The sequence below is a fragment of the Rhinatrema bivittatum genome, chromosome 4, assembly GCF_901001135.1.
Source record: "Rhinatrema bivittatum chromosome 4, aRhiBiv1.1, whole genome shotgun sequence".
Taxonomy (NCBI): domain Eukaryota; kingdom Metazoa; phylum Chordata; class Amphibia; order Gymnophiona; family Rhinatrematidae; genus Rhinatrema; species Rhinatrema bivittatum.
In genome coordinates, this window is record NC_042618.1 from 280839655 (window position 1) to 280865682 (window position 26028).

General features: G+C 46.5%; 1 protein-coding gene across 4 annotated transcripts in view; it reads left to right on the forward strand.

Moving 5' to 3' along the window:
• The window catches only part of CMAS (cytidine monophosphate N-acetylneuraminic acid synthetase), a 312311-nt gene that overhangs the window by 185166 nt on the left and 101117 nt on the right, over positions 1-26028 (forward strand). For 2 of the 4 annotated variants that reach the window (XM_029600159.1, XM_029600156.1), the window contains one exon: positions 7997-8108. In XM_029600159.1, coding sequence (XP_029456019.1) covers positions 7997-8108 — 112 coding nt within the window. Of the gene's footprint in view, positions 1-7996; positions 8109-10398; positions 10931-12546; positions 12640-26028 lie in introns of those variants that run through there. The other 2 variants (XM_029600157.1, XM_029600158.1) reach the window with 2 other exon arrangements.

The following is a 26028-nucleotide window of genomic DNA, read 5'->3' on the forward strand; positions in this document are numbered from 1 at the left end:
GTTACGCTTTGGATTTTGTTTGCGCTCCTCAGGACCGGTTCCTGTTTTCCCCTTGCGGGTCCTTAATCAAACAGGGAGCCATGCGGCAGACCCTCTATCGTCTCCTTCAATTGGGGGCCATAGTGCCGGTGCCAGCCGCCGAACTGGGCCGGGGGCATTATTCAATCTACTTTGTGGTTCCCAAGAAGGAAGGTACTTTTTGTCTTATCCTGGACCTCAAGCAGGTCAACTGGTCCCTCAGAGTCCCTCGTTTCCGCATGGAGACACTCCGTTCAGTGTTAGCGGCAGTTCATCCGGGAGAATTCTTGGCTGCTTTGGATCTCACGGAGGCGTATCTCCACATACCAATTTGTCAAGCTCATCAGCATTACCTACGCTTCAAAATTTTGGGTCAACACTTCCAATTTCGTGCTCTTCCCTTTGGCCTGGCCACAGCTCCACGGGTTTTCACGAAGATCATGGTGGTAGTGGCGGCAACCTTGCGCAAGGAAGGCATCCTTGTGCATTCTTACCTAGACGATTGGCTCATCCGTGCAAAGTCACGAGCGCAGTGTATCCTCGCAGTCGACAGAGTGGTACAACTTCTCCAATCTCTGGGATGGATTGTCAACTTCACCAAGAGCAGCCTGGTCCCGTCCCAGTCATTGGATTTTCTGGGAGCTCACTTCGACACCAAGAATGCCAGGGTTTTTCTGCATCCGGGCAGAGCTCATTCTCTGCATCAGCAGATTCAAGGATTTATGGCGCTCGAGACGCCCACTGCCTGGGACTACCTGCAGGTACTGGGGACCGTGGCCTCGACAATCGATCTGGTTCCTTGGGCATTTGCGCATCTGAGGCCTCTGCAGAGATCCCTACTCTCCCGGTGGCAGCCGGTGTCGAGAGATTTCCAGGCAATCCTTCCGATTCCGAGAATTACCTTCATCAGTCTCCACTGGTGGCTGGAACCGCGGCACCTAGCTCAGGGGGTGTTGCTGGAGGACCCGGATTGGGTGATTATCACCACGGACGCCAGCCTCACAGGCTGGGGAGCGGTCTGTCGGGACAGCTCAATCCAGGGTCGATGGACGGAGGAACAGTCGAAGTGGCCTATCAACCGCTTGGAGACCAGGGCGGTCTGTCTGGCGTTACAGGGTTTCTTCCCCATAGTACGCCATCAAGCAGTCAGGGTGCTATTGGACAATGCAACTACAGTGGCGTACATCAATCGCCAGGGAGGCACGAGAAGTCGGTTGATCTCTCTGGAAACCGACAAATTGATGGAATGGGCAGAGCTTCACCTCCAACGACTAGCGGCCCCGCATATAGCGGGAGTGGGCAACGTACAGGCGGACTTTCTCAGCCGACAAAACTTGGATCCCAGAGAGTGGGAGCTCTTGCAGCAGGCGATGGGGGACACCGAACGTAGACCTAATGGCAACCGCCAGAAATGCAAAGGCCGCCCGCTTCTTCAGCCACAGGCGGGAGCGCGGCACCGAGTGCGTGGACGCGCTGGTCCTGCCCTGGCCGCGCCACTGTCTCCTATATGTTTTCCCACCGTGGCCCCTCGTGGGCAAGGTCATTCGCAGGATAGAGGCGCACCAAGGGCCGGTGATCCTTGAGGCGCCAGAGTGGCTCCGACGACCGTGGTTCGCAGATCTGCGCAATTTGACGGGGGAGGGTCCCTTTCGTCTGTCAGCTGCCACGTCTTCTATGCCAGGGACCAATATTTTTCAAGGAGGCAGATCGCTTCTGGCTTGCGGCCTGGCTTTTGAGAGGCGTCAGTTGAGGAGGCGTGGTTATCCGGAGCCGGTTATTTCACCGCTACTGAAAGCACGTAAGATGTCCACCTCTGTTACCTATGTTCGAGTCTGGAAGGTCTTTGAGGATTGGTGTGGAGTGAATGACATTCTTCCCATGCAGACCTCGGTGCCACAAGTCCTTTCCTTCTTGCAGGCAGGTTTGGATTTGGGTCTTGCTTACAAATCTCTTCGGGTTCAGGTGGCGGCCTTGGGGGCTTTTCTTCGCAGTGGAAATAAGGAGTTTCTGTCCTCACATCTGGACGTCTCCCGTTTCCTTAAAGGAGTGAAACACTTGAAGCCTCCGATTCGCCCACTTTGTCCGTCGTGGAATCTGAATCTGGTGCTCCGAGTCCTCTGTGGTTCGCCGTTCGAACCTCTAAGCTCGGTTACCATCAAGGACGTCACTCTCAAGACCATTTTTCTCGTGGCAATCAGTTCAGCAAGACGTATTTCCGAGCTGCAGGCCCTATCCTGCCGTGAGCCATACCTTCGTTTCACGCCTGAAGGGTTTTCGCTGAGGACGGTTCATTCTTTTCTCCCTAAAGTGGTTTCGGCTTTCCACCTCAACCAATCGGTGGAATTACCATCTTTTGCCTCTTCTGAGTCTGGAGACCTGCATAGACTGGATGTACGGCGGTCTCTGATACGCTATCTGGAGGTGACTAATGATTTTCGGCTCTCCGATCATCTTTTTATCCTCTGATCTGGACCCCGGAAGGGTTGCATGGCCTCCAAACAATCTATAGCGCGGTGGTTGAAGGGAGCGATCATAGCGGCGTACCTTGGCGTAGGTTAGTCCCCTCCGCTGGTTGTCAAGGCTCATTCTCTTCGAGCCCAGGCGACATCTTGGGCGGAGAGCTCCTCCGTCTCCACTCAGGAGATTTGTAGGGCAGCCTCCTGGAAGTCGATCCATACTTTTGCGAGACATTATCGCCTGGACGTCGGTGCTCCTTCGGGCGGTCAGCTTGGAGACAAGGTAATACAAGCAGGGCTGTCTGCAGCCCACCCATGATGGGAAAGCTTTGGTACATCCCACCGTCTGGAATGATCCTGGTATGTACAGGGAAAAGAAAATTATTCCTTACCTGCTAATTTTCGTTCCTGTAATACCATGGATCATTCCAGACACCCTCCCTTGGTTTGGGGGTTTGCTTGTGGGACATCCCTGCCTACCTGTCTTAACAATCTTTTACTCTGTATTTCGAATACTGCGCGTCTTTTTTATTCACGCACTGCTGTTCGCAAGTTCACTGTTCAGAATTTAGTTGCTGTTTATTTGGACCGTGGTTATTTCAATTCCTTCTTTGATTACTTTATCCCTCTGTTTTTAGTCTCTCTCTTTTGGGCTTTGTTAGTCTAGTTACTGAGAGCTGTTACAGGGGAGGCGTGGTTATATGGGTCCTCCCCTGGGAATTTTGTGTTCTGACTCCATCTGCTGGACATGGAACATAACCCACCGTCTGGAATGATCCATGGTATTACAGGAACGAAAATTAGCAGGTAAGGAATAATTTTCTTATGTCTAGAACGGGTAAATTCGAATCTGTTATTTACTCTTTCAGATAATAGAAGGACTAGGGGGCACTCCATGAAGTTAGCATGTGGCACATTTAAAACTAAACTGAGAAAGTTATTTTTCACTCAACACACAATTAAACTCTAGAATTTGTTGCCAGGGGATGTGGTTAGTGCAGTTACTATAGCTGTGTTTAAAAAAGGATTGGATAAGTTCTTGGAGGAGAAGTCCATTACCTGCTTTTAATTAAGTTGACTTAGAAAATAGCCACTGCTATTACTAGCAACAGTAACATGGGATATTTGGGTACTTGCCAGGTTCCTATGGCCTAGATTAGCCACTGTTGGAGATGGGATGCTGGGCTTGATGGACCCCTGGACTGACCCAGTATGGCATGTTCTTGGACCTGATGCATGTCACCCTGATAGGGATCCAGATGGCATGGATGATGAAGGCGATCCTTACTTCCTGGAAGATGGGGAAATTCCCTCAGGGTTGGAGCCATATAGAACAATATTGTAAATTTTTCATAGAGATGAGTTACTGGCTCTGATCTCCCAGATATTAAAGATGCTGGGGGTGCCGGTTGCTGACTATGTCTGAGCCAAAGAAAAATCCCATTTTAATTTCTTTGCATAAAACCTCATGTTTCTTCCCCAATATGGATGCTCTTCAAGAATTGATCTTTAATGGGGCACTCCGGAAGCAAATTTTAAAGGGGGATGAGCCTTGGAAGTGCTCTATTCTCTGGATCCAGAGGTGAGAGAGCAGTTGCACTTTCTGAAACTGGATGCGCTGGTATGTGCCGCCATCAAGCAGATGACTATCCCTGTATAAGAGGAAGTGGCATTGAAGAATGTGCAGGATAGGAGAATTGAGGCTATCCTTAAGCAGGCCTTTAAGGCAATGAGAATGATTTTTCAGATAGGCTCTTGATGCTCCCTGATGGCTTGCACTTGCTTGCTTCTGTCTCAGGAAGTCAATGAATCTGGTTTGAATTCCAGGGCAGTGATAGAACCAGCAACCTCCTTTTTAGCAGATGTGGGCTGAGACCTGGTCTACACTTCATCTAGAGAGGTGGCTGAGGAATTGGTCAGCAGATACAATTTCAAAGTCTAATCTTACAAAATTGCTTTTTAAAGGATCATTCTTGTTTGAGAGTAAGTTGGAAAAATGGCCAATAACTGGGGTGATTCCCAGATCCCTTGGTTGTCAGAGGATAAGAAGCAGGCACCATGCTCTTTCAGCATGAAAGAGCTTCTTCAGTAAATTTGGCCATGGCTCCAGAATCAAGGAAGGCCTCCATGGTTTCCTCCGTTGTGGTAGATACAACGTGGACAGGGAATAGTAACTGAGGCGAAGAAGAACTATGACCTAGGGCAACCTCCCCAACTAGCCCTAAGCTTGGAAGTTTCCCCAACTTTTCAGGGCAGTATCCAAAGCAGAGGTTGGGATCCAAGAGGTAGTCCGAGAGAAAGAGACAAGGACTGGAAGCAGGAGACCAGGTGAAGAGCAGGGCAGAAAAAGTGAGTCAAGGAGCAGGCTTGGAGACAAGGCCAAGATGAGGAGCAGGGCAGGCAGTGACAGGCAAGAACAAAAGCAAAACAAACTGCAAGCAAGGCATGGCAGGAGGACCTGTTGCTGAGACACCAGCTGGCAGCATTGGTGATAGTTTAAATACTCCGCCATGCTGACTTCATCTCCAGGCACTGCTACACTGTTTCCAGCCACGAGGCCTACTTAGGGCAGTGCACACCTAGGAGCAGAGCCATGAGCAATGGCAGAGTGAGGAGCATCTGCATCCTGGAGTGAGCGTGGCTGGTCCCGGGGGCCTTGTAAAATATTACAGTATCCTCTCTTCTAAGCCCCTCCCCAAGCCCTTAGATTTCAGCTTATGGGGAAATAGGTGATGGAATTCTGCAGTGAGACAAGGGGTTTAGACATTGAAAGTAGGCTCCCAGATATTTTCCTTGGGGCCAAACCCTTTCTCTGAGATGAGATAATGAAGTCTTCCCCTGATGCGCCTAGAGTTCAAGATGGACTGGACCCTATATTCAGTGTTCGATTTGGAATCTGCATTGCATAGCAAGGAGACATGGAAGACATTGTGAATTTTTAAAGTAGGAGCCAGTTGAAGTTCGTAGCTGACCAGTCCCACTTGGCAATGAACCAGAAAGGGCTCGATGAATCATGGGGAGAACTTCATAGAGGGGGTCTATTGCAAAGATTTTGAGTGCTAAGTGCCTGGTCTCCCAATTTGGTGTTTTCTTGAATTTCTCTATGGCTGCAACAAAATGCTGTCAGGACTTCTGCCAAAGTTCTCTAAGATCCCGGGCTAGGGTATTAGCTGTGGGCCACAGAGCCCTTCAGAGAACAAGAAGTGGGATTAAGGATACATACCAAGAACTATATAGAAGAGCAAGATGCCTTACACGAACACCACTATAACATTTTAGTCTTTCTGGAATCTGTTTTCAAAGTGATCTAGGTGGCTAAGTAAGGTCTTAAATTGCTAAATCAAAGCCTTTAAAAACTGGCTGGGCTGAACGGCTAACTTTAGCTCCCTAAATTTCAGTAGGAACTTTAATTTAGCTGCTCAAAATCCTGGGTAGTCCAGAAGGTAGTTAGCTAGGTAGTTAGCACTGATTTTCAGTGCTAGGCTAATTTGGCAGGACAAATTTGCCACTGCAGTAGCAGCTGTAAATATGTTCGGCCAGCCCTTCCTATATAAAAAAAAAAAAAAAAAAAAAAAAAAGGGGTGGCCAGATCTTCTCACCCATCCGTGTGTTATGTTTTGTAGGGTTTGTGTGGACCCTTGGACACTGTGGCAGCTGACCACGCCCATGGGGGAAGTCCTATGAGGGGCCACAGGTCAGGCTCAGCTCTGGACACCTAAACACAGATTATATCTTTTTATTATTTATTTATTTGTGGTTTTTTATATAACGATAATCGTTTGGAACATCTAATTGGTTTACAGTGAAACAGCAAATTCAGCAACAGGCTTTACATAGAACTTAGACAGTTTGTGAAGCCACCAGAGATGGCGGTAGTGAATAGAAGATGGTGCCTGGCTGGCCTAGTGTTCCTCAGGGCGCTGGAACAGTGGCTTCTCCGGTATCAGTGCTGTAGGAAGAACTGAGAAAATGAGTACACAGAGACATTCACAGAGTCCCCAGTATGGAGAAGCCCCGAGATAGAGAGCTGGCCCTTGAGCGAGTACCAGATCCCTGAGCACAGAGACTCACGTAGCAGTTGTCTGTAGAAGATGGCACTGGTGCTGGAACGGTGGCAGGCCCTCGAGGAGCGAGTACCTGGTTCCAGGGAAACAGCTCTGAGTAGATGGTAGTAGTACTCACAGATGGTGTCGGTAGCGAATTCTTCCAAGTAGAAGAGGAGATGGACACAGGCAGTGAGTCAGGGAACACAGGCCCTCGAGGAGCGAGTATCTGTTCTGATAGCAACCTGAAAGAAGCAGAGAGGCCCCTGAGGAGCGGGTACCCAGTTAACAGCAGAGTCCAAATAAAGGTTGGAGGCAGAGTAGCAGGGTACGGAGAGCGAATCCCATCTGTAGGAATCCCTTGCTAACTGAGAGGCTAGCAATAAACAGGCTTAAATATCCGGGCAGCGTGACGTCATCACAGGGGGACGCCCCTGAGGTTCGCGCCATAGAGGAAATAAGAATGAGGGCCGCGCAGCGCACGCGCCGTAAGGTACCTGAGGAGCATGGCAGGAGGCAGTGCCCAAGGTGGTCTGGGGACGCCGGAAAGGGCAGCAGGCAGACGCTGCGGCAGCCGGTCGTCCACAAGGAGCAGGAGAAGTCGCAGAAAAAGAAAGGTAGGCAGAGTGAAGCTGTCGGGCAGCGATGGTTGCAACACCGTGTCATGTAAAAAATGTAGTGAGCAAGAGATCCAACCTTCCCAATCAAATTCAATTTAGCAGGGCCAAGGTCCCTCTATCCACCAGTAGCTGCAAAAAACTGCCTGAAACCTTCCTCAGCTGAGCTGCGAATACAGGCTTACCACACCTTGGCTTTTCAGTGGAAGCTTTGACAGCGTCTGTTGAATGGGAGGAGGGTTTGGTGAGTGGGGTGAATGTTCTTGGGCCTTGCTACATTGATTTTAATCAGGATGATGTGTAGGATTCAAAAACTGGGGGACCCCCTCATCCTTGCTATAATTATTTTGATTAGGAGCGTGAGCAAAGGGTGAATGGCTTCTGGCCAACACACTTTATTTGTGAGAGAGGACTGACGTAATACCGATTTTCAGTGCAAGGCATCTAAGGTTTTTGGCACACACTGAGTGCCCTAATTCTAGTCTGCGATTTAGAAAGATTTTCAGCCAAAATACTAACTGACTGGATTAGTCTAAAAATCAGATTAATTTAGCCAGGAAAAATTTGGCCGACTAAATCAGGCACTCTGGGGTTTTTTGTTTTTTTTTCATATTGACTGCATTTACTTACTGTAGTCCTGTTTTTTTTTTGTTTTGTTTTAATTTGCTCTTAAGTCAGGGTAATCTTTCATATCTAGGTTGCTAGTTTGTCTACTCTGGTTGGAAATGTAAGTCTTTATGATCTGGAAGTCATTCAATATAGGTCTTCACTGGAAAGCACACTGAAATAATGAGATGACTGTCAAACAAATGGGCATTACGTAAATTGACTGTTTTATTTCTCCTGGTATGTTGTTCAATAGGTACGGCTGCTTCCCAGGAAGAATTCTTCTAAGTTTATTTCTGCCAGAGTCTTAATTGAGAAGTGGATGAAGGAGTTAAATTTTCGCTCTTGGAAACAAATCGCTTTCATAGGTTTGTATGTTTCCATAAATGTTATAATGTAATACTAGGGTGATTATGCCAACATTCATCTATATATAATAAATAAATTTAGACACTCACTCCACAATGCTATCACATGACCAACATATTAGGCATCATTGCGCTTTTTAAACTCTGCCTTATGCTTAATCATAGGTCATTCAAATGGAAAGTCCCACAAAATTCTTTTTTTTGAAGATTTTATATGCTATCAAAAGGCGAAAAGTACTTAACTTAATAATCTCAGTCTTTCAACAAATTCATGACGGTCCTTCATCTCCCGACTAGGACTGGTAACCCAACACGGGTCCGTGTTTCAGACTGCTGGTGCTTTTTGCTAGTCCTTTTTCAAGGGGTAATGTTCCTACGTTAAACGAAACTTGTAAGTAGATATTCAAGCACAATATACATGTTACACTGACCAATTATTTATTCCTATATCATCAGCACTACCAGGGTACTCACAAGATGTTTCTAAAGATGGTGACCCAGCATTTTGTTCCAAATCATTTTGATTTCCGGGAATCCCCGGAACTGACTTAAATACCAGCTTAATGATGTCACTAGACCCCTCCCCTCCTAAATGAGGGAATACCATTTGACAGAGGCATTTAAACCTTCAGGTGTCACAGTTCCCAATTTAAAGATCCATTGCTTCTCTTTGAAATTTAAAATCTTATTTAAGTCTCCCCCTCGCGGGTGTATCTGTATCTTCTCCAGAATTCTCCAATGAAGCTAGTCAAACTTATGCTGAAATTCTTTACAATGTGTGACCATCGGAGCTGTAAGTTTTTCGGTGAAAATACATCTGTGCTCGATGAGTCTGATACGCACCATCCTAGTCCTGCCCACATAGTACAATTTACACGGACATTCAATCAGATATATTACATGTGTGGAAGAACAATCTGTATGTTGAAAAGCTTGATGATCATGTCCTTTAGCATTTACCCAAATCTCCCCCGTAATTGCTTGATCACATACTGGGCAATGTTGACAGGGCCAGGGCCCCCAGGGAAGATTTGAATCATTGATGATTGGTTCTTTGAGGAAAGAATGTACTAGGACATCACCAATGTTGTGCCCCCGGCTATAAGTGATGAGGGGACGTTCTTCAAAGACCTCCAAATGTGGTCTCAAAATGAACCAAAGACGTGTAATGAGAGATGAAATCAAAGCAGCTCTATCTGAAAACAGTATTGTGCAGACTAAGGGAGACTTGCTGTCATCATATGACTTGTCTAGCAGAAGCCAATGACATTCCGCATTAGAAGCTCGTTTTAAGGCTTTCTTAATATATCGGATAGGATACTCCCACTGTAGCAACCTACTCACTAGAACTTAGGCCTGAAAGAAAAAATCTTCTTTCTTGCTACATAATCGTCTCAGCTGCAAGAATTGCTCAATAGGTAAATTCTTGCGTAAATGATGAAGATGGAAGCTGGTGTAATGGAGAAGAGTATTTTTTTCACAGGATTTCCTAAATAAGCTTGTGGCAATTTTTCCTCCATCTTTTTATATGTGTATATCCAAAAAATCAATCTGAGACGTATGGTATGACATTGTAAATTGGAGGTTATTATCTAGCGTGTTAATCCATCGATGGAAGTTCTGCAAGGCTTCCTCATCTCCATGCCACAAAAAGAAAATATCAATATATCTGGTCCATTCTGATACAGATTGAAATTCCACAGTATTGTAAAGATGTTGCTCTTCGAACAACGTGACATATAAATTTGCTAAGCTGGGGGCCATGCTGGTCCCCATCACAGTTCTATGAATTTGTTTGAACCAGATATTTTGAAAAATGAAAACATTCTGGCACAATGCCTTTTCTGTGAGAGCCATAAGGAGTTAAGTAGGAACCCTATGAGGACGAATGCGCTTGTCTAATGTGGACTGAATTATTTCCAATGCCTCTTGTTGTGGAATGCTGGTGTAGAGAGCCTGGATGTCCATAGTGACAAAAATCACATCCGTGACGTTATCAAAAGAATCTAATTTAGCTAACATATGTTTAGTATCTTTACAATACGATCGAGATTCAGAAACCAAAAGCTGTAGAAAAAAAATCTACAAATGTTGACAATGGCTCAAGGAGAGATCCAATTGTAGTGACAATGGGACGTCCAGGGGGATCTGCAAGATCTTTATGAACTTTAGGGACCATGTATATCGTAGGGGCCATCGGATGTTCAACACACACAAAATGAACTTCTCTCATGGTTAAACACCCTAGTGCAAACATGTCATCCACTAAAATTTTTATTTTCTTTTGCAGAAATTCTGTGGGATCTTCATTAAGAATTTCATAATTTTACATGCAACATTTACTTTTGCTTCTGACAGAGAGACAGTATTGAGGCTCTATATCGTTTAGCTATGTTCCACGGTGATAAAATACGAATTTATCCTGATTTTAGTAGAATGACAAAAATAGAAGAAGAAAAATTCTTGATATGAGAGCAGAGGTAGAATCCAAGGGAGGAAAAATGCTGCTTAAATTTCCATGTAGGTGCGAAATATAATAATCAAAAGTATGTATTTTTCGAAATATCACAACTTAGAGTTTTTCTTGATTCCCATCCCTTAGAACCTGCAGCAATAGGGCTTGATGCAAGTAGAGAAATCTAGATGACACTCTTTTTTCAGTTATTTAGAGGAGATATATAGCTCTTTGTTTTCCTTGTTCCGCTTTAAATTTCGTTATAATTATCCTTCTGACATTTCTTTAAATATCAGATGTATATTATTTTTCCTATTAACTTTGCCTTATGTTTTAGTTCATAATAAGTACATCTGTATCTTGTAAACAAATAGTTGTATTTGTTTTTCAATAATGCATAAATAAAAAATTAAAAAAAAAAGGAATTTCATAATTTACAGGATCCTGGATATGCGACAAAACTTTAGAAATATAAACAATTTTATTTTGAATCACTACAGAACCACCCTTATCGGCCTTTTTGATGATATTTTCCTCATGCTTTAATGTAAGGAATGCCTGAAATTCAACTTTAGACAAATTCAATCTGGGCCTTATCTGCAATGCTTTGATCTCTTTCAAATCCATTAAAACAATGGATATATGTTTTTATATAAGGATCGATGGTGCATGCAGGTATCCAATTGGATTTAGGATGTACAATGGAAACATCAATGGTGGGAACGTTGTGGGCAAAGTATAATTTTAATTGTAATTTACGAAAAAATTTATATAGTGCACATCTACAATAAAAGGGATAAATGATGATCCTTTATGCAAAAGATTAATCTGTTCCTGAGAGAGCTGAACATTTGAAAGATTTGACGTTACATTCCAGGTCTGCAACCTGGTGAACAGCCTCTGGTCCAAATCCGGTCCCATTGGTTGTCGTGTGTATCTCAAAAAACGCCTATTCTGAGCGCGATATGTCGGTCTAAAATCCCCCCTTCATGTGTTGTTATAACTGGTATTTACACCTTGGGGTAAATCTTCTTCAGAACCCGATGAATCATCAGAAGAGCCAGCAAACGCGACTTTTTTTGGCTGGTTAGAATTGGCTCGATGCTGCCAGTACTGTAATCCTTCTCATCGCGTTTGAACTTTGTAATTTTTTAACTCCATTCTAAATTTGTCAATTGCAAGATTAAAATCATGCAATTTATGATCTATTCTTCCAAGGTTCCTTGTTGCAAACCTATCTTCATTGATTTGCACTCCGGGCGGATGGACTCAGCCAATTGATTCATGGTTTCTACCAACAATAGCAGTAAATCCAGGGAACATTTGTTCAGAATGGCAATCCATTTCTGAACAAAGTCTTCGTTATCAAGATAAATAGAAGGCTCCAGATTTATCCTCAGCCCCCGAGGTATTCGTTCAGACTTAATGTAGTGCAACAAAGTCGCCGAATGTAATTCGGACCTTAACAATCTTTTCTGCAGATTTTGTAGTTGATCCCATGTCTGTCCTTCAGTTGCAGTACCTGTATCATCCAATAATAACACCCTTTGAAGTGCCGCTGTGATCTGCTGTTCGGGAATAACTGTATACGTTGGTCCACATCGTTTTGAAATTTTATCCACCTCTGTGCAATAAGTGTCAACTACTGTTAGAATCAGTAGGTGAGATTAAACCGTTGTGTGATTAGATTTGTTGGTCAACGTAATTAACCAGGGTGACTATACCAACATTCATCTATATATAATAAATAGATTTAGACGCTCACTCCACAATGCTATCACATGACCATCATACTAGGCATCATCGTATTAGCTTGTACTTTTTAAACTCTGCCTTATGCTTAATCATAGGTCATTCAAATGGAAAGTCCCACAAAATTCTTTTTTTTTGAAGATTTTATATGCTATTAAAATGTGAAAAGTACTTAACTTAATAATCTCAGTCTTTCAACAAATTCATGACTGTCCTTCATCTCCTGACTAGGATTGGTAACCCGACACGGGTCCGTGTTTCGGATTGCTGGTGCTTTTTGCTAGTCCTTTTTCAAGGGTAATGTTCCTGCATCAAACGAAACTTGTAAGTAGATATTCAAGCACAATATACATGTTACACCGACCAATTATGTTTTCCTAGATCAACAGCGCTACCAGGGTACTCACAAGATGTTTCTAAAGATGGCGACCCAGCGTTTTGTTCCAAATCATTTTGATTTCTGGGAATCCCTGGAACTGATGTAAATACCAGCTTAATGATGTCATTAGAAGGGACAATAGGAATACTAAAAAATACATTGCTAATATCTGCCATAGCATACCAGGTAGCATTATGTTCTTGGATGGCATATTGGTTAGCTTATAGATGGGACAGCAACTGTAATCCACTGTAAGGTGCCAAGCCCATCTGGTTTTAACACTGGACTATTAAAAGGAGATTTCACTAGTGTCTCTAGTCTTGCTTCCCTTAAATCATCAATAGTTGTCTGCAAAACTGCGGGTGGGCAGTTTGTTCATTTTGACCAGTTTAAAACCAGTCTCTTAGGTTTGGGAAGATACACACACTCAGGAAAATAACCAACACAAACAGCAAACATCAAGGTGTGTTTTGGGAAGATAAATATCCATCCTTGTTTAACTTCCCATTTAAGTTTTTTAATAAAGTCAGTGTCTAATATGCAATCTTTCTGGGGAGCAATGATAATAGGAAGATAGTCATTGAACATCCTCTGTATTTATGTGCACTAGGACCTGCACACCTGTTGTAATGGAACCTCCATATCCTTCCAGCTTTACTGGTTGGCCCCTGAATCTATGTGGGTTACTCCTTATAATGATGGCCTCCACCCATGTGTCCACCAGAGTATTAATCTATAGCCTATTACCCCCTTTCCATGAGATGGTAACATTCATATGAGGTCTTTGATCATTCAGAGGGGTAATGTATTTTAATGTGACAACAGAGGCTCAGCCACTATCCTACCGGAGGTTTGTGGTATCTGGGAGCTGGTGGGCTGAAGGACCTCCAGAGCTTATAGACTCTTGCTGCTCCAGCAGCATATATAGCAATTTTTCTATAGTCAAACCATCAATATCAGCTCTTGAGATACCCATTCGAATTAAGGTGAGCCAAACCTGACTCCTAAAGTGCTGCAAATACGGCTTATGTGAACAATCCTGCACTGAGTAGAGAGGTGGAGGAGCCTGTCCATGTGAATCTCCTATCTCCATGGGGAAATAAACCCTCACGGGGCTCTCTTTTCATGACTGTCTCCACTAGTTTCATCTAAACCCAAACCATATAGATCTTCCAGTTTAGAAATTAATTGTTTTAATCATGTTAAGGTTTTCTTCATGTGTCACTTCCCTAACGAGAGAGGGCCAATCCAAGCCATGATGACCCAGCAGTTGTACAAATGGGCGCAAATCCCTGGCAATAATATGCACTTTTTTATAATCATCAAGAGGAAATCTTTTTGGATAGCTAATTGTAACCCCAATTTTCCTAGCGTGTAGCCAGATGGACTCAGAACAAGTGGGTATAGTGTGCTCGTGCTAGCAGTTGGAGACTGATCTGACGTCAGCACGGGTACATATACCCCCACAGGAAGTGAAGCAACTCAGTAATTTCCGTCTCCAAAGCAGTTTGGAGAGCCTGCACGCTCGCTGAGCGTGTTTTCCAATACTACTTTCTACTTCCCAAATTTCTCAGACGACGAGCCCCGCACTCCTGCGGTGATACCCTCGGGTCCCTCCCCCAGTCAAGTTTCCCCAAGGTGATTTCCGTGGTCCCTCGGAGGTTTTAGGCCGCGGTCCGGTGGCCGAATCGCGGCAGGGATCTAGCCCCCGAGCGAGAAGGGCTCGGGCCTGGCTGAGAGGCGCCTCTGTCCCGGCGTGGACTTAGCCCCGAGCGAGACGAGTTCGGCGGCTTAGAGGCGGTGAAGGTATTTCCCCTCTCCCCCCGCAGCCAGAGACCGCCCGGGTTACAGCCGGGAAGTGCCGAGGATCAGGTAAGGCGTACATCTCTTAATTTTTGGTCTCCGAGGTACGAGGATCGGCGGCGTTGCCTGCAAGCGGCACGCCGTGGAGGTCGCCATTTTGTCTGCCTGGTTCAGGTATTGAGCGCCCACAGATAGGCGCACACGGATAGGCGCCTGTGGATAGGCGCACAACGCAGCATATATATTGCTAAGCGTATATTATTGAGCGCATATTACTGTACGCATATTGTTCAGCGCATATTGCTGAACGCATATTATTGAGCGCATACTGTTTATTATTGAGCACATACTGCTGAACGCATATTATTGAGCGCATATTGTTCTTGGGCTCATATTATTCTTGAGCGCATATTGCTGACAGCATAAGCGCCGGCGCCATGGAACACTTAAACGCCCCGGCGTCTCTGGAGGCGGCACCTCCTGATTCCGGCGTGAAAGCTCTTGACTTGTGCTCAGCATGCCAGCTTAGAGCCACGCAGAGCGAGGAGCCAGACTCCTTTTGTGCCCAATGTGAGGAGGCCGTGGGAGCCTCGGGCCAGGACCAGTCTCAACCGATGTTTACCGATAGTTCCCCAGGAGCCACCCCGGATCTAGTGGGCCGTCTCTAACAGCCAGGAATCCCGGGGGACCTGGTACCCCGACGGCTGGAGACCGCTTCCATTTCCTGGGTGGACTTATTAAGGGGATCCACGCCTTTGCACAGTTGCAGTCGGCTTCCCGTCCTGGACCTGCTGCTGCTCCGGCTGATCCTGCCCCCGGACCTTCTCGCCCTTATCGCGGGCACCAGCCTCCGGGCAGTCCGGCTCATGCGGACCCTGATGTCTCGGAGGACGAGTCCGAACCCCCCGAGGAGGGGGACCTTCCCCCGGGGATAGAGCCATATCTAACTATGAGGCGGTTCTTTCCCAAGGAAGATCTCTACGACCTGGTCTCTCAGTGCCTGACTGATTTGGCTATTCCAGGCCCAGCACCATGGAGGCATCTACGCAGAACCCCCTGCTGGAGGGTCTTCGTCCACAGCCAGCCATTTCCCCTTCCTGCAAGCGGCGCAACAGCTGATAGATTTGGAGTGGAATGCGCCGGAGGCCTCGTCAAAGGGGGTCGGGCCCTGTCTGGCATGTACCCCCTGGACCCCGCAATCCAGGAGATGCTGGCGTGCCCTAAGGTGGACGCCTTGGTTAGCGCTGTGGTCAGGCGCACTACCATTCCAGTGGAGGGGGGGGGGCAGCCCTCAAGGAGGCTCATGAGACGCCTGGACGCCATCCTGAAACAAACCTTTGAGTGTGGCAGCTCTGTCTTTACGAATTGCAACCTGCTGCACAGTGGTGACGCGTTCCTGTTTGTCACAGGTCCGGAACAATGCTCCGGCAGCGGACATGGAGTCAGCTCTCTCGTTCCTTTCGGATGCCGCCTCCGACCTAGTCCGTACAACAGCCAAGGGGGTCTCATCCTCAGTAGCAGCCAGGAGGCAGTTCTGGATTCGGAATTGGTCAGCCGATGCTCCTTCTAAGACACGTCTCACTAGAATGCTGTTCAAGGGTTCTCTCCTGTTCGGCAGCGACCTAGATAAACTGGCCAGCACATGGGTGCCTCTCCAGTACCTCGACTGCCGAAGACAGGTCCAAGAGGAACCAGCGCATCTTTTCCGAGGCCCTCCAGAGGTAGAAGCTCCCAACTCTTCACTCCCTATAGGAGTCGCTACCAGGCACCTCGTCCTCAGGCCAGGAACCAGGCCTTTCGGACCAAGCAGCGCAAGAGGGGAGCCGCTCGGGTTCAGGTCCTGGCCCGCGCCTCACAATGAGGAATCAGCCGATCCATCCGGGGGACGGAGCCATAGGGGGCAGGTTAACCCTCTTCTACCCCAGATGGGTCGAGATTACGTCGGACCAGTGGGTCCTCGCCATCATCCGAGAGGGCTATTATCTGGACTTCCATCACACCCCTCCGGACAGGTTTGTGGAGTCTCCATGTCCAATCCACAAGAAGGCGGCATTAGAAGTTACCCTGGCGAGGCTCCTGTCCTTGAAAGCCATAATCCCAGTACCTGCATGGGAAATGGATTCTGGGCACTATTCCATTTATTTCATGGTGCCCAAGAAAGAGGGCACTTTCCGGCCCGTATTAGACCTCAAGTCAGTCAACCGATACTTAAGGGTCCCGAGGTTTGGCATGGAAACTCTGCACTCAGTCAAGACCGCAGTACAGCCAGGGGAGTTCCTCACGGCCTTAGACTTGTCAGAGGCCTACCTGCATATCCCGATCCATCAGGATCATCAGCGTTACCTACGCTTCAAGGTTCTGGGACGACACTTCCAATTCCGGGCTTTGCCCTTCGGGTTAGCCATGGCGCCACGGACCTTCACCAAGGTGATTGTGGTGGTAGCAGCGGCGCTCAGACGGGAACGAATCCTTGTCCATCCCTACCTAGACGATTGGCTGATCAGGGCGAAATCCCGAGAGGAGAGCCATCGGGCAACCAACAGAGTGATCGCCCTTCTGGAAAGCCTGGGATGGGTAGTCAACCTGAGTAAGAGTTGCCTACAGCCTTCCCAATCACTGGAATACCTGGGAGTCCAGTTTGACACCCAGGCAGACAAAGTCAGTCTCACCACCAAGAGAAGATTAAAACTCCAGACGCGTCTACGGTCCTTGATGGGAGCCAGCCGGCCCATAGCTTGGGATTATCTGCAGGTTCTTGGTCTCATGGCATCCACCCTGGAAGTGGTACCCTGGGCGCGGGCCCATATGAGACCACTACAACGCTCCCTTCTCTCTCGATGGAGCCCACGCTTCCGGAATTACTCCGTGCATCTACCTCTACCAGCCAGAGTGCGGACCCAGCTACGGTGGTGGTTGCAGTCCGACCACATGAGCAAGGGGTCGAAGATGTCCTCCCCCACATGGACTCTGCTCACCACAGATGCCAGCCTGAGCGGATTCGGAGCACACTGCGAAGAGCTCACCGCCCAGGGGCGGTGGGAGCAGAGAAGAGTCTGGTGGAACATCAACCGTCTAGAGGCACGGGCAGTCCAGTTAGCCTGCCTGCAATTTGCTCCCAGACTGCGGAACAGAGCAGTCAGAGTGATGTCCGACAACGCCACCACGGTGGCAAACATCAACCGACAGGGCGGAACCAGAAGCCAACTGGTGTCCCTAGAGATAGCCCCACTGATGGCTTGGGCAGAGGCGAATCTCCAGGACATCTCCGCCGTCCACATTGCCGGAAGGGACAACACCGCAGCAGACTTCCTCAGCCGGGAAAGCCTAAATCCGGGAGAATGGCAGCTGTCCCCCACAGCCTTCCAGATGATCGTGGAACAGTGGGGGACTCCGGACATGGACCTACTAGCGGACAGGTCCAATGCTCAAGTACCCAGATACTTCAGCCGCAAGCGAGATCCGTTCTCTCACGGGATCGACGCCCTGGTTCAGCCATGGCCTCCAGGGACCCTGCTATACACCTTTCCTCTGTGGCCCCTGCTGGGCGCCCTTATACACAAGATTCAGAGGCACAGGGGCCTAGTTCTTCTAGTGGCACCAGACTGGCCAAGAAGACCCTGGTACGCGGACATGAGAAGACTACTGACAGGGGAGCCTCTTCCCCTGCCTCCGCTCAGGGACCTGCTGCGTCAAGGTCCCATCCTCCACGAGGATCCAGCTCAATTCTCTCTTACGGTCTGGCCATTGAGAGGGTTAGACTGAAGAAAAGAGGTTACTCGGAGCCGGTGATAGATACACTCCTCCGAGTGCGCAAGTTTTCCACATCCCTCACCTACATAAGGATCTGGAGAGTATTTGAAGCCTGGTGCGACACTCATGGCACCAGTCCACATGCGAATACTATCCCTATTGTTCTGGATTTCCTGCAGGATGGGCTTCAGAAGGGTCTCTCCCTAAGCTCCATCAAGGTTCAGGTGGCTGCGCTGTCTTGCTACGGTCCCAGGAGGGATGGCAAGACCATTGCTACGCACCCAGATGTTTTTCGCTTCCTGAAAGGAGTCAAGCACATTCGTCCGCTACTGAAGTGGCCAGTGCCCCTGTGGAACCTCAACCTTGTTTTGGATTTCCTCGCGGGATCCACCTTCAGACCCCTTCGGGGCCTGTCTCTTCATTCGCTAACTTTGAAGATGGTGTTCCTGCTGGCAGTGTGTTCGGCACGCCGCATCTCAGAGCTACAAGCGCTGTCCTGCCGTGATCCCTTTCTCAGAATCACTCCTGAGGCTATCCATCTTCGCACGGTTCCCTCCTTTCTACCTAAATTAGTCTCACAATTTCACCTCAACCAAACCATATCCTTGCCAACCATGGCGGGTTTGAAGAAATCAGAAGAAGGGCGTTTGCTACGCCATCTCGACATCGGCAGATTGCTGCCCAGATACCTGGAAATGACAGAAGCGGTACGGAAGACAGACCATCTGTTCGTCCTTCACAGCGGGAAGAAACAAGGAGAAGCGGCCTCATGGCCCACCATCGCCCGCTGGATCAAAGAAGTTATCAGAGCGGCCTACGTAGAGGCCGGGAAATCACCGCCTCTGCAGGTCAAGGCTCATTCTACCAGAGCGCAGGCGGCCTCTTGGGCAGAATCTAGGATGCTGTCACCCGCGGAGATATGTAAGGCGGCGACATGGTCCTCCCTCCATACCTTTTCCAGATTTTACCGTCTGGATGTCCAGGCCAGGGAGGACACAGCATTTGCGAGGGCAGTCCTACGCGGTCCTCAGGCAGTCTCCCGCTTGTTCTGAGTCCATCTGGCTACACGCTAGGAAATGTTGAGATTACTTACCTGATAATCTTCTTTTCCTTAGTGTAGACAGATGGTCTCAGCATCCCGCCCGGCTGCCGGTATACAGGGGTTTCACCGATTCAAGGTAAGCCTTATCACTTCTTACATGCGTGCGTCCACTCTACCAGGTGTCGACATCTTCCGGTTGGGAACGCTGGCGGTCTCCAGCTACTATCAATCGGTCAGGGGAATCCTGTTTCACTAATTCATCGATCGGTCAGTGCACATATATCCATAACAGCTTTTGCAAGGAAGATTACTGAGTTGCTTCACTTCCTGTGGGGGTATATGTACCCGTGCTGACGTCAGATCCGTCTCCAACTGCTAGCACGAGCATACTATACCCACTTGTTCTGAGTCCATCTGTCTACACTAAGGAAAAGGAGATTATCAGGTAAGTAATCTCAACATTACATAGTAGACTGGCACCCTCATTTTGTGTATTCCATTTTTCTGCCTTATGAAGTTCTGGCCAGTCACTGGGATTTCTTTTTCTCCCGAAGGACTGCCCCAATTAGATTGAGACACAGTATTTCTGTTTCAGCAGGTAAAGTGGCAAGTATGTAGCATGCACGATCATGTACAAAGCGTTCTTGGCAGATAGGGCTCATAATCTGAGAGCTGTACTGACTCAGCACCCTATTCTGACATGCACTAGCCAATTCCCCAAATTCTCCTTTTCTTTTTGGCAAAATATTATCTGCCAATTGCACTAATTGGGAGTATAAATTGTAGCAATGATCTGCCTACTCTGAAGCAGGGATCCCTTTTTCCCTGTAGTGGTATCTGCACTTGTTCTGGGAACTTCATTTTCTTCTCCATCTTCCTCCCCCTCTTGCAATCTCTCATCTTGTGACAGTTTGTTTATTTATTTATTTATTTAGAATTTTTATATACCGACATTCTTGACAAAAAATATTAAATCATATCGGTTTCCATAGTAACTGAACAATCACGGCTAAGGCGTTACATTGAAACAAGTCGTCAGATAACGAATAACATTGAAAGTAGAATAGTCTTGAAAAAAAACCAAACAAATAGCAAATATAAATAGGTCTTTAAAGAAACAAACAAATAGCAAATATTGATAAGAAAAAAATAGCGAATATAAATAGAGCAGCAAAGCAGTGGTAAGAGGTGTTGCATAAATAAGACGTCTAAGGATGACGGGGAGTAGTGGGTGGAGGAAGGATAGATGGCATTAACTCATGTTAAGATGAACATTCAAAGGTGTTTGAGGATGATAAGATGTCTTCCTGATGTCCAGTTAAGTCCTTTGACCAGTGTCCAAGTGATCGTGACACTCCGGGAAGGCTTGTCTGAAAAGCCATGTTTTGAGGTGTTTCTTGAATGTTTGAAGACAGGGTTCTTGGCGGAGCTCCGGGGGTAGGGAGTTCCATAGGGTGGGCCCAGCTGTGGAAATAGCGCATTTTCTTAATGTGGTTTTGACCGGCGGTGCGTATAGGACTATAGTTTAATAGACAAGCAGGCATAGTCTCATTGTAGAGTAGTGCCATAACTCACTTGTCTCTTCTTCCTCATAGTCACTATCATGGCCTTCCAGATATCGGGGTCTGCAGCCGGGGCATCTCCCCTAATAATGGCAGCCACTTTAGATGTAGACATTTGAAGACCCTGCTGCATATGCTGTTTTAAAATTTGAGCACAACAAGCTACTGAATCCTGGACAGCCAGAGCTGCTTGTTTTAAAGCAAGGTCCTACTCTGACTGTGCAGATTCAAGGGTAGTTAGAGCTAAGAGCTGTGCCTCACAATCCTGATTCTGTTTTTCCAAAAAGGCAGTCTGTTCCTGCCAACTTCCCATTCTCATTAGGTTGCTGAACATTTAATTTGTAGCAGTAATCAGCAAAACACGTGCTCCATTCACATCTAACTTTTCCAACCGTATTCTTTCTAAAATTGTGGACCCTTGACCTCTAAGAGTCCCTATTTCTTGACCAACTCCTTTTCCCATTGATCACAAGTCGTATTTAACCAAGCAAGTTGCTCTGCTACACAAAACCATGGTTGATCCGGGAACCAGCCTGGAATCAACCGTGTATGATTAATAGTCTTGTTTTTCTTAAACATGATTACTTAAAATCAACAAGCAAAAATGTAATTCTATGACACACAATCCTGTTGTGAGTGCCAAATGTAAAAGGTGGCTGACTGGTAGTTTGTCACAGAATGCACAACACACTTATTTACAAGTATAGAAGTTTACTTATAAGTCTGAGAATAAGCAATGAAAGCATACAAGATTGGAGTTTGCACTAAAGAATGTACACAAAGATACTTCCCCTCAGTTTACAATGTGAATCTGATATTCCTTTGTAAAGACAGGAACAGTTATCAGGCTCTTCATTAATCATTGTAATGTCCAAAAGCTTTTCCTCTGATCTATTCTCTCTCTGATTTCAGTTTCATGTCTTTTTAAGCTAATTCTTATGACTTTTGCTCTAGTTTCTTCTCTGGGCTACTCCCCATATGTAACTGAGGCCCCCAACTGTCTGCCCTTATCACATCAGCAAACAGGTGTGGCTAAGTTGCTATTGTCCTGTTTTCCTCCGATATCTGCACCATTAGCCTCCTGAGTAAATGCTTTTTAATGGCATGTTTATTCTTAGAACTTATAGGCCTTATGTCAAATAATTACGGTAATAATATCATTGATTCTTTGCTCCACTAATTTCTATCATGGTACAAAGTTCTTCACGTAAGCTAAATAGCGCCTTAAAATATTTTCCCACAAAGGTCGTGCCAGGGGATCCAAGCGTTTTCGATCCTACAGAGGGAGCAACCTTTCAGTTGGTCTCAGTCCTTTAGTCCTAAACGGCCCAGACGGAGCATGGACTTGGTTAGTAGAACCTCCCGAGTCTTGCAATGAAGGTTTGCCAACCCACCCCCAAGAACAGGAAATTGGGGAGGGGGTGCCTCTCTCTTTTATCAGAGATGGGTCAAAATCACATCAGATCAGTGGGTGCTGGAGGTGATAACGAGAGGGCTTACGCGCTGGGGCTTCGCATTGTTCCTCTGGATGTGTTCATGGTGTCTCCCTGCCACTCCTCACTCCTTTGTCAAGGCTCCTCAGTCTAAGGGCTCTGGTTCCAGTGCCCATGTCTCAAAGAAAATACAGGTCAATATTCCGTTTATTTCGTTGTGCCCAAGAAGAGCTCCTTTCATACCATCCTGCACCTCAAAGGGGTCAACCATCATTTGCGGGTAACTCATATTTGCATGGAAACATAATGGCTGTGCAGTCAGGGGAATTTCTGACCACCTTGGACCTGTGAGGCGTACCTGCATATTCCCATCCGGTTAGCGCACCAGCAATTTGCATATTTGGGACACCATTATCAGTTTCAGGTGCTGCCTTTTAGTCTGGCCACTATACCAGAACCTTTTCCCAGATTATGGTGGGTAGTGGCGGCAGAGTTGAGAGAGAATGGGATCTTGGTACACCCTGTATTTTGGGCAACTAGCTGATTCAAGCCAAGGCTCTGGAGGTAGCCTCCTAATGTCCTGCAAGGTGATTTCCCTATTGCAGGAGCTCGGCTGGGTGGTGAACCTGGCCAAGAGCAATCTTCAGCTTTCTCGGTTGCTAGAGTATCCCTGTGTTCAGTTCTGTACGAAACAGGGCAGGCTTTCCTGCCAGAAGATTGTATTCAGAAGTTGATGGTGCAGGTGCATCTGTTGATGAACACTATATGCCTGACAGTGTAGGTCCAGTCTGTAGGTACTCTGTTTGGCGGCAACCCTGGAAGTGGTGCCATGGACGAGGTTGCATATGCATCCTTTTCAGTGCTCATGGCTGTCTCGGAGCCCACAGTTTTAGGACTATTTGATTCGGCTCCATCTACCGATGGAGGTCTGCTCTCAACTACAGTGGTGATTTCAATGGATCATCTAGGAAAGGGGAGTTTCCCTAAAATCACCAGACTGGTTAGAACTCACGACGGATGTGAGCCTCCATGGTTGGGGAGCTCAGGAACTGACGGCACATGGGTGCTGAAGTGCAGAAAAGTCTCTCCGGAACGTCAGTCATCTGGAAGCCCGGGCAGGCTGGTTGGCGATCTTGCAGTTCAGTTGCAGGGTCAAGCGATCCAAGTGTCTGGCATTGCAGCGACAGTGGCTTACATAAATTGTCAGGGAGAAACAAAGCCAGCAAGTTTCGCAAGAGATACACTTCTACCCATTAAGTAAGTTGGTCTATCTTAAGGAGATCTCTGCCTCACACATTGCAGGAAAAGACAATGTGAGAGCAGACCTTTTCAGCAGGGAGAGTCTAGACTCAGGAGAAATGGGTATTGTTAGACGAGGCGTTGTCACTGGGGCCTTCTGTGGTGACTTCTCACAATGAGAAGGTTCTTAGATTCTTCAGTCGTAGGAGAGATCCAAAGTCCTTTGGTATCTATGCTGTCATGCAGGAATGGCCGGAGGGCAAGCTGCTGTATGCCTTTCCCCTATGGCTCATGTTGGGCCGAATGGTTTGGAGGGTCGAGGGTCACAAAGGGTTGGTACTTCTGGTGGCACCAGATTGGCCTAGGAGATCATGGTATGCAGATCTGTGAATGGCACCTGGTAGATTCCCCCCTCTGATTTCTGGCGCACAGGAATCTGTTGCAAGCAGGGACCTGTTCTTCACAAAGATCTGACTCTGTTTTGTCTTACAGTGTGGCCCTTGGGAGGGCGCGCTTGCTGAAGCATTGATATTCTACTTCTGTGATTGTCACCATGGTACGAGCAAGTAAAATTCTTCACTTTCTTAGCATATGTGCAGGTTTCGTGAGGGTTGAAGCTTGATGTGATGATCGAGGTGGTGTTCCTCATTTGGTTGAGATCCCACTCATTTTGGAATTTTTGCAGGATGGATTGAATAAAGGATTGGCCCTTAATTCCTTAAGGTACAAGTAGCGGCTCTTGCCTATTTCAGATCAGGTGAATGGTGGTCCCTTGTGAGCCTCATCCAGATGTGGCCGTTTCTTGAAAGGAGTGAAACATCTTCATCCTCCCTTGCGAGTACTGGTGCCCTTGAGTCTTAATATGGTTTTGGATTTCTTAGTGAGTCCTATGTTTAAATTGATGCATACCATTTCTTTGCAGTTACTGACCTTGAAATGGTGTTTCTTGTGGGGATTTGTTCTGTGCGTCAAATTTCCCGAGCTACAGGCCTTGTCTTGCTGGGAGACGTTCCTCTGAGTGACTCCGGGATGATATAGCTGCATATACTGTTCGTTCCATTTTGCTAAAGTGGTCTCAGATTTTCACTTGAATCAATCCATTTCCCGCCATCTCTGGATACTGAAAGAGATGCGGAGGAATATTGCCTGTGTGATCCTTGATATCCAGAAACATATCATGAGTATCTGGAGGTTTCTAAACCTTTCGGAAGACAGCTCGCCTGTTTGTTCTCCATGGTAGTAGTAAACAGGGTGAGCCAGCTTTGCGGGCTACAATAGCTCGCTGGATTAAAAATGTGTTCCACAGCCGTGTTTGTGGATGCTGAACAGCCATTGCCTAGTCAGATTAGGGCTCAATCCCCTAGGGCTCAGGCAGTGTCCTGGACGGAAGTTAAATTGTTGTCTTCTGTTGACATTTGCCAAGCTGTGATGTAGTCCTTCTTATGCACCTTTTCCAGGTATTGTTTGGATGTGCAGGCCCAAGAGGACTTGACCTTTTGCACATGTGGTTTGTGACTATAGACTACGGGCAGCCTCCTGCCCTATTTGGAAGTAGCTTAGATACATCCTATTAGTTCTGGATTCATCTGACTAGACGCTAAGGAATGAGAAATTACTACTTACCTGATAATTTCTTTTTCTTTAGGATAGTTCGATGAATTCAGCTTTCCTGCCCTTGGCTGCCAAATAATTGTGCTGTGGTCTTCCTACATGTTCCCCTGGGTACTGTAAGTGGTTTGTCCAGTCCCTAGACTAGTGTTAATATATTCTGTGTCTGAGCTCAGTGTTTCTTGTTTCTGAAATAGTTATCTGTTCAAGTTTTTGCTAGTCTGTCCACAGTTGGCTTTTGAAGAGATTACTGTCAGGCTGATGTCATTGCAGGAGGATATATTCTATGATATCAGCTTTGTCCATTTTGATCTGCTGGTAGAAGTGCATAACCCACTGGTTCTGGATTCATCTGATTATCCTAAGAAAATGAAGTTATCAGATAAATAGTAGTTTCTCATGGGTCGATATAATTTTCTCTTGTATGCTAATGAGGTGAATTCTTGAAAGTCGTGATTTCTTTTAAATTGAGTCCAGAAGGCAAAGAACAAAACTAAGGCTGACCCTTGATCATGCTTTTACTTTTGGCATGTATTCTAGAATTTCAGCAGCCCTTGGCTATTCCTGCAAGTGTAATCAGTATGATATGCAAATACTGGGCTAAAATGAAATGCAGGTTCTAATCTTTAGTATATTTCTGTATATCATGGATTTTTTTCAATACATTCTTTCATACTACTTTTTGTCTTGCAAAGAATACATTCAATATTAAGGCAAAATATATTGCAATACTTAAGAATAATACTTTATACTGCATCTCTGCTACTTCATAATAAAGTGATGTACCCTTTACAGGTATATTTATCATAAAATCTCTGCAGAGCATCCCTACAACCTGATGACATGTAGCTTCCATAAGTATGGAAAAGCCTAAAATATTCTCTGGTCTTATGCATA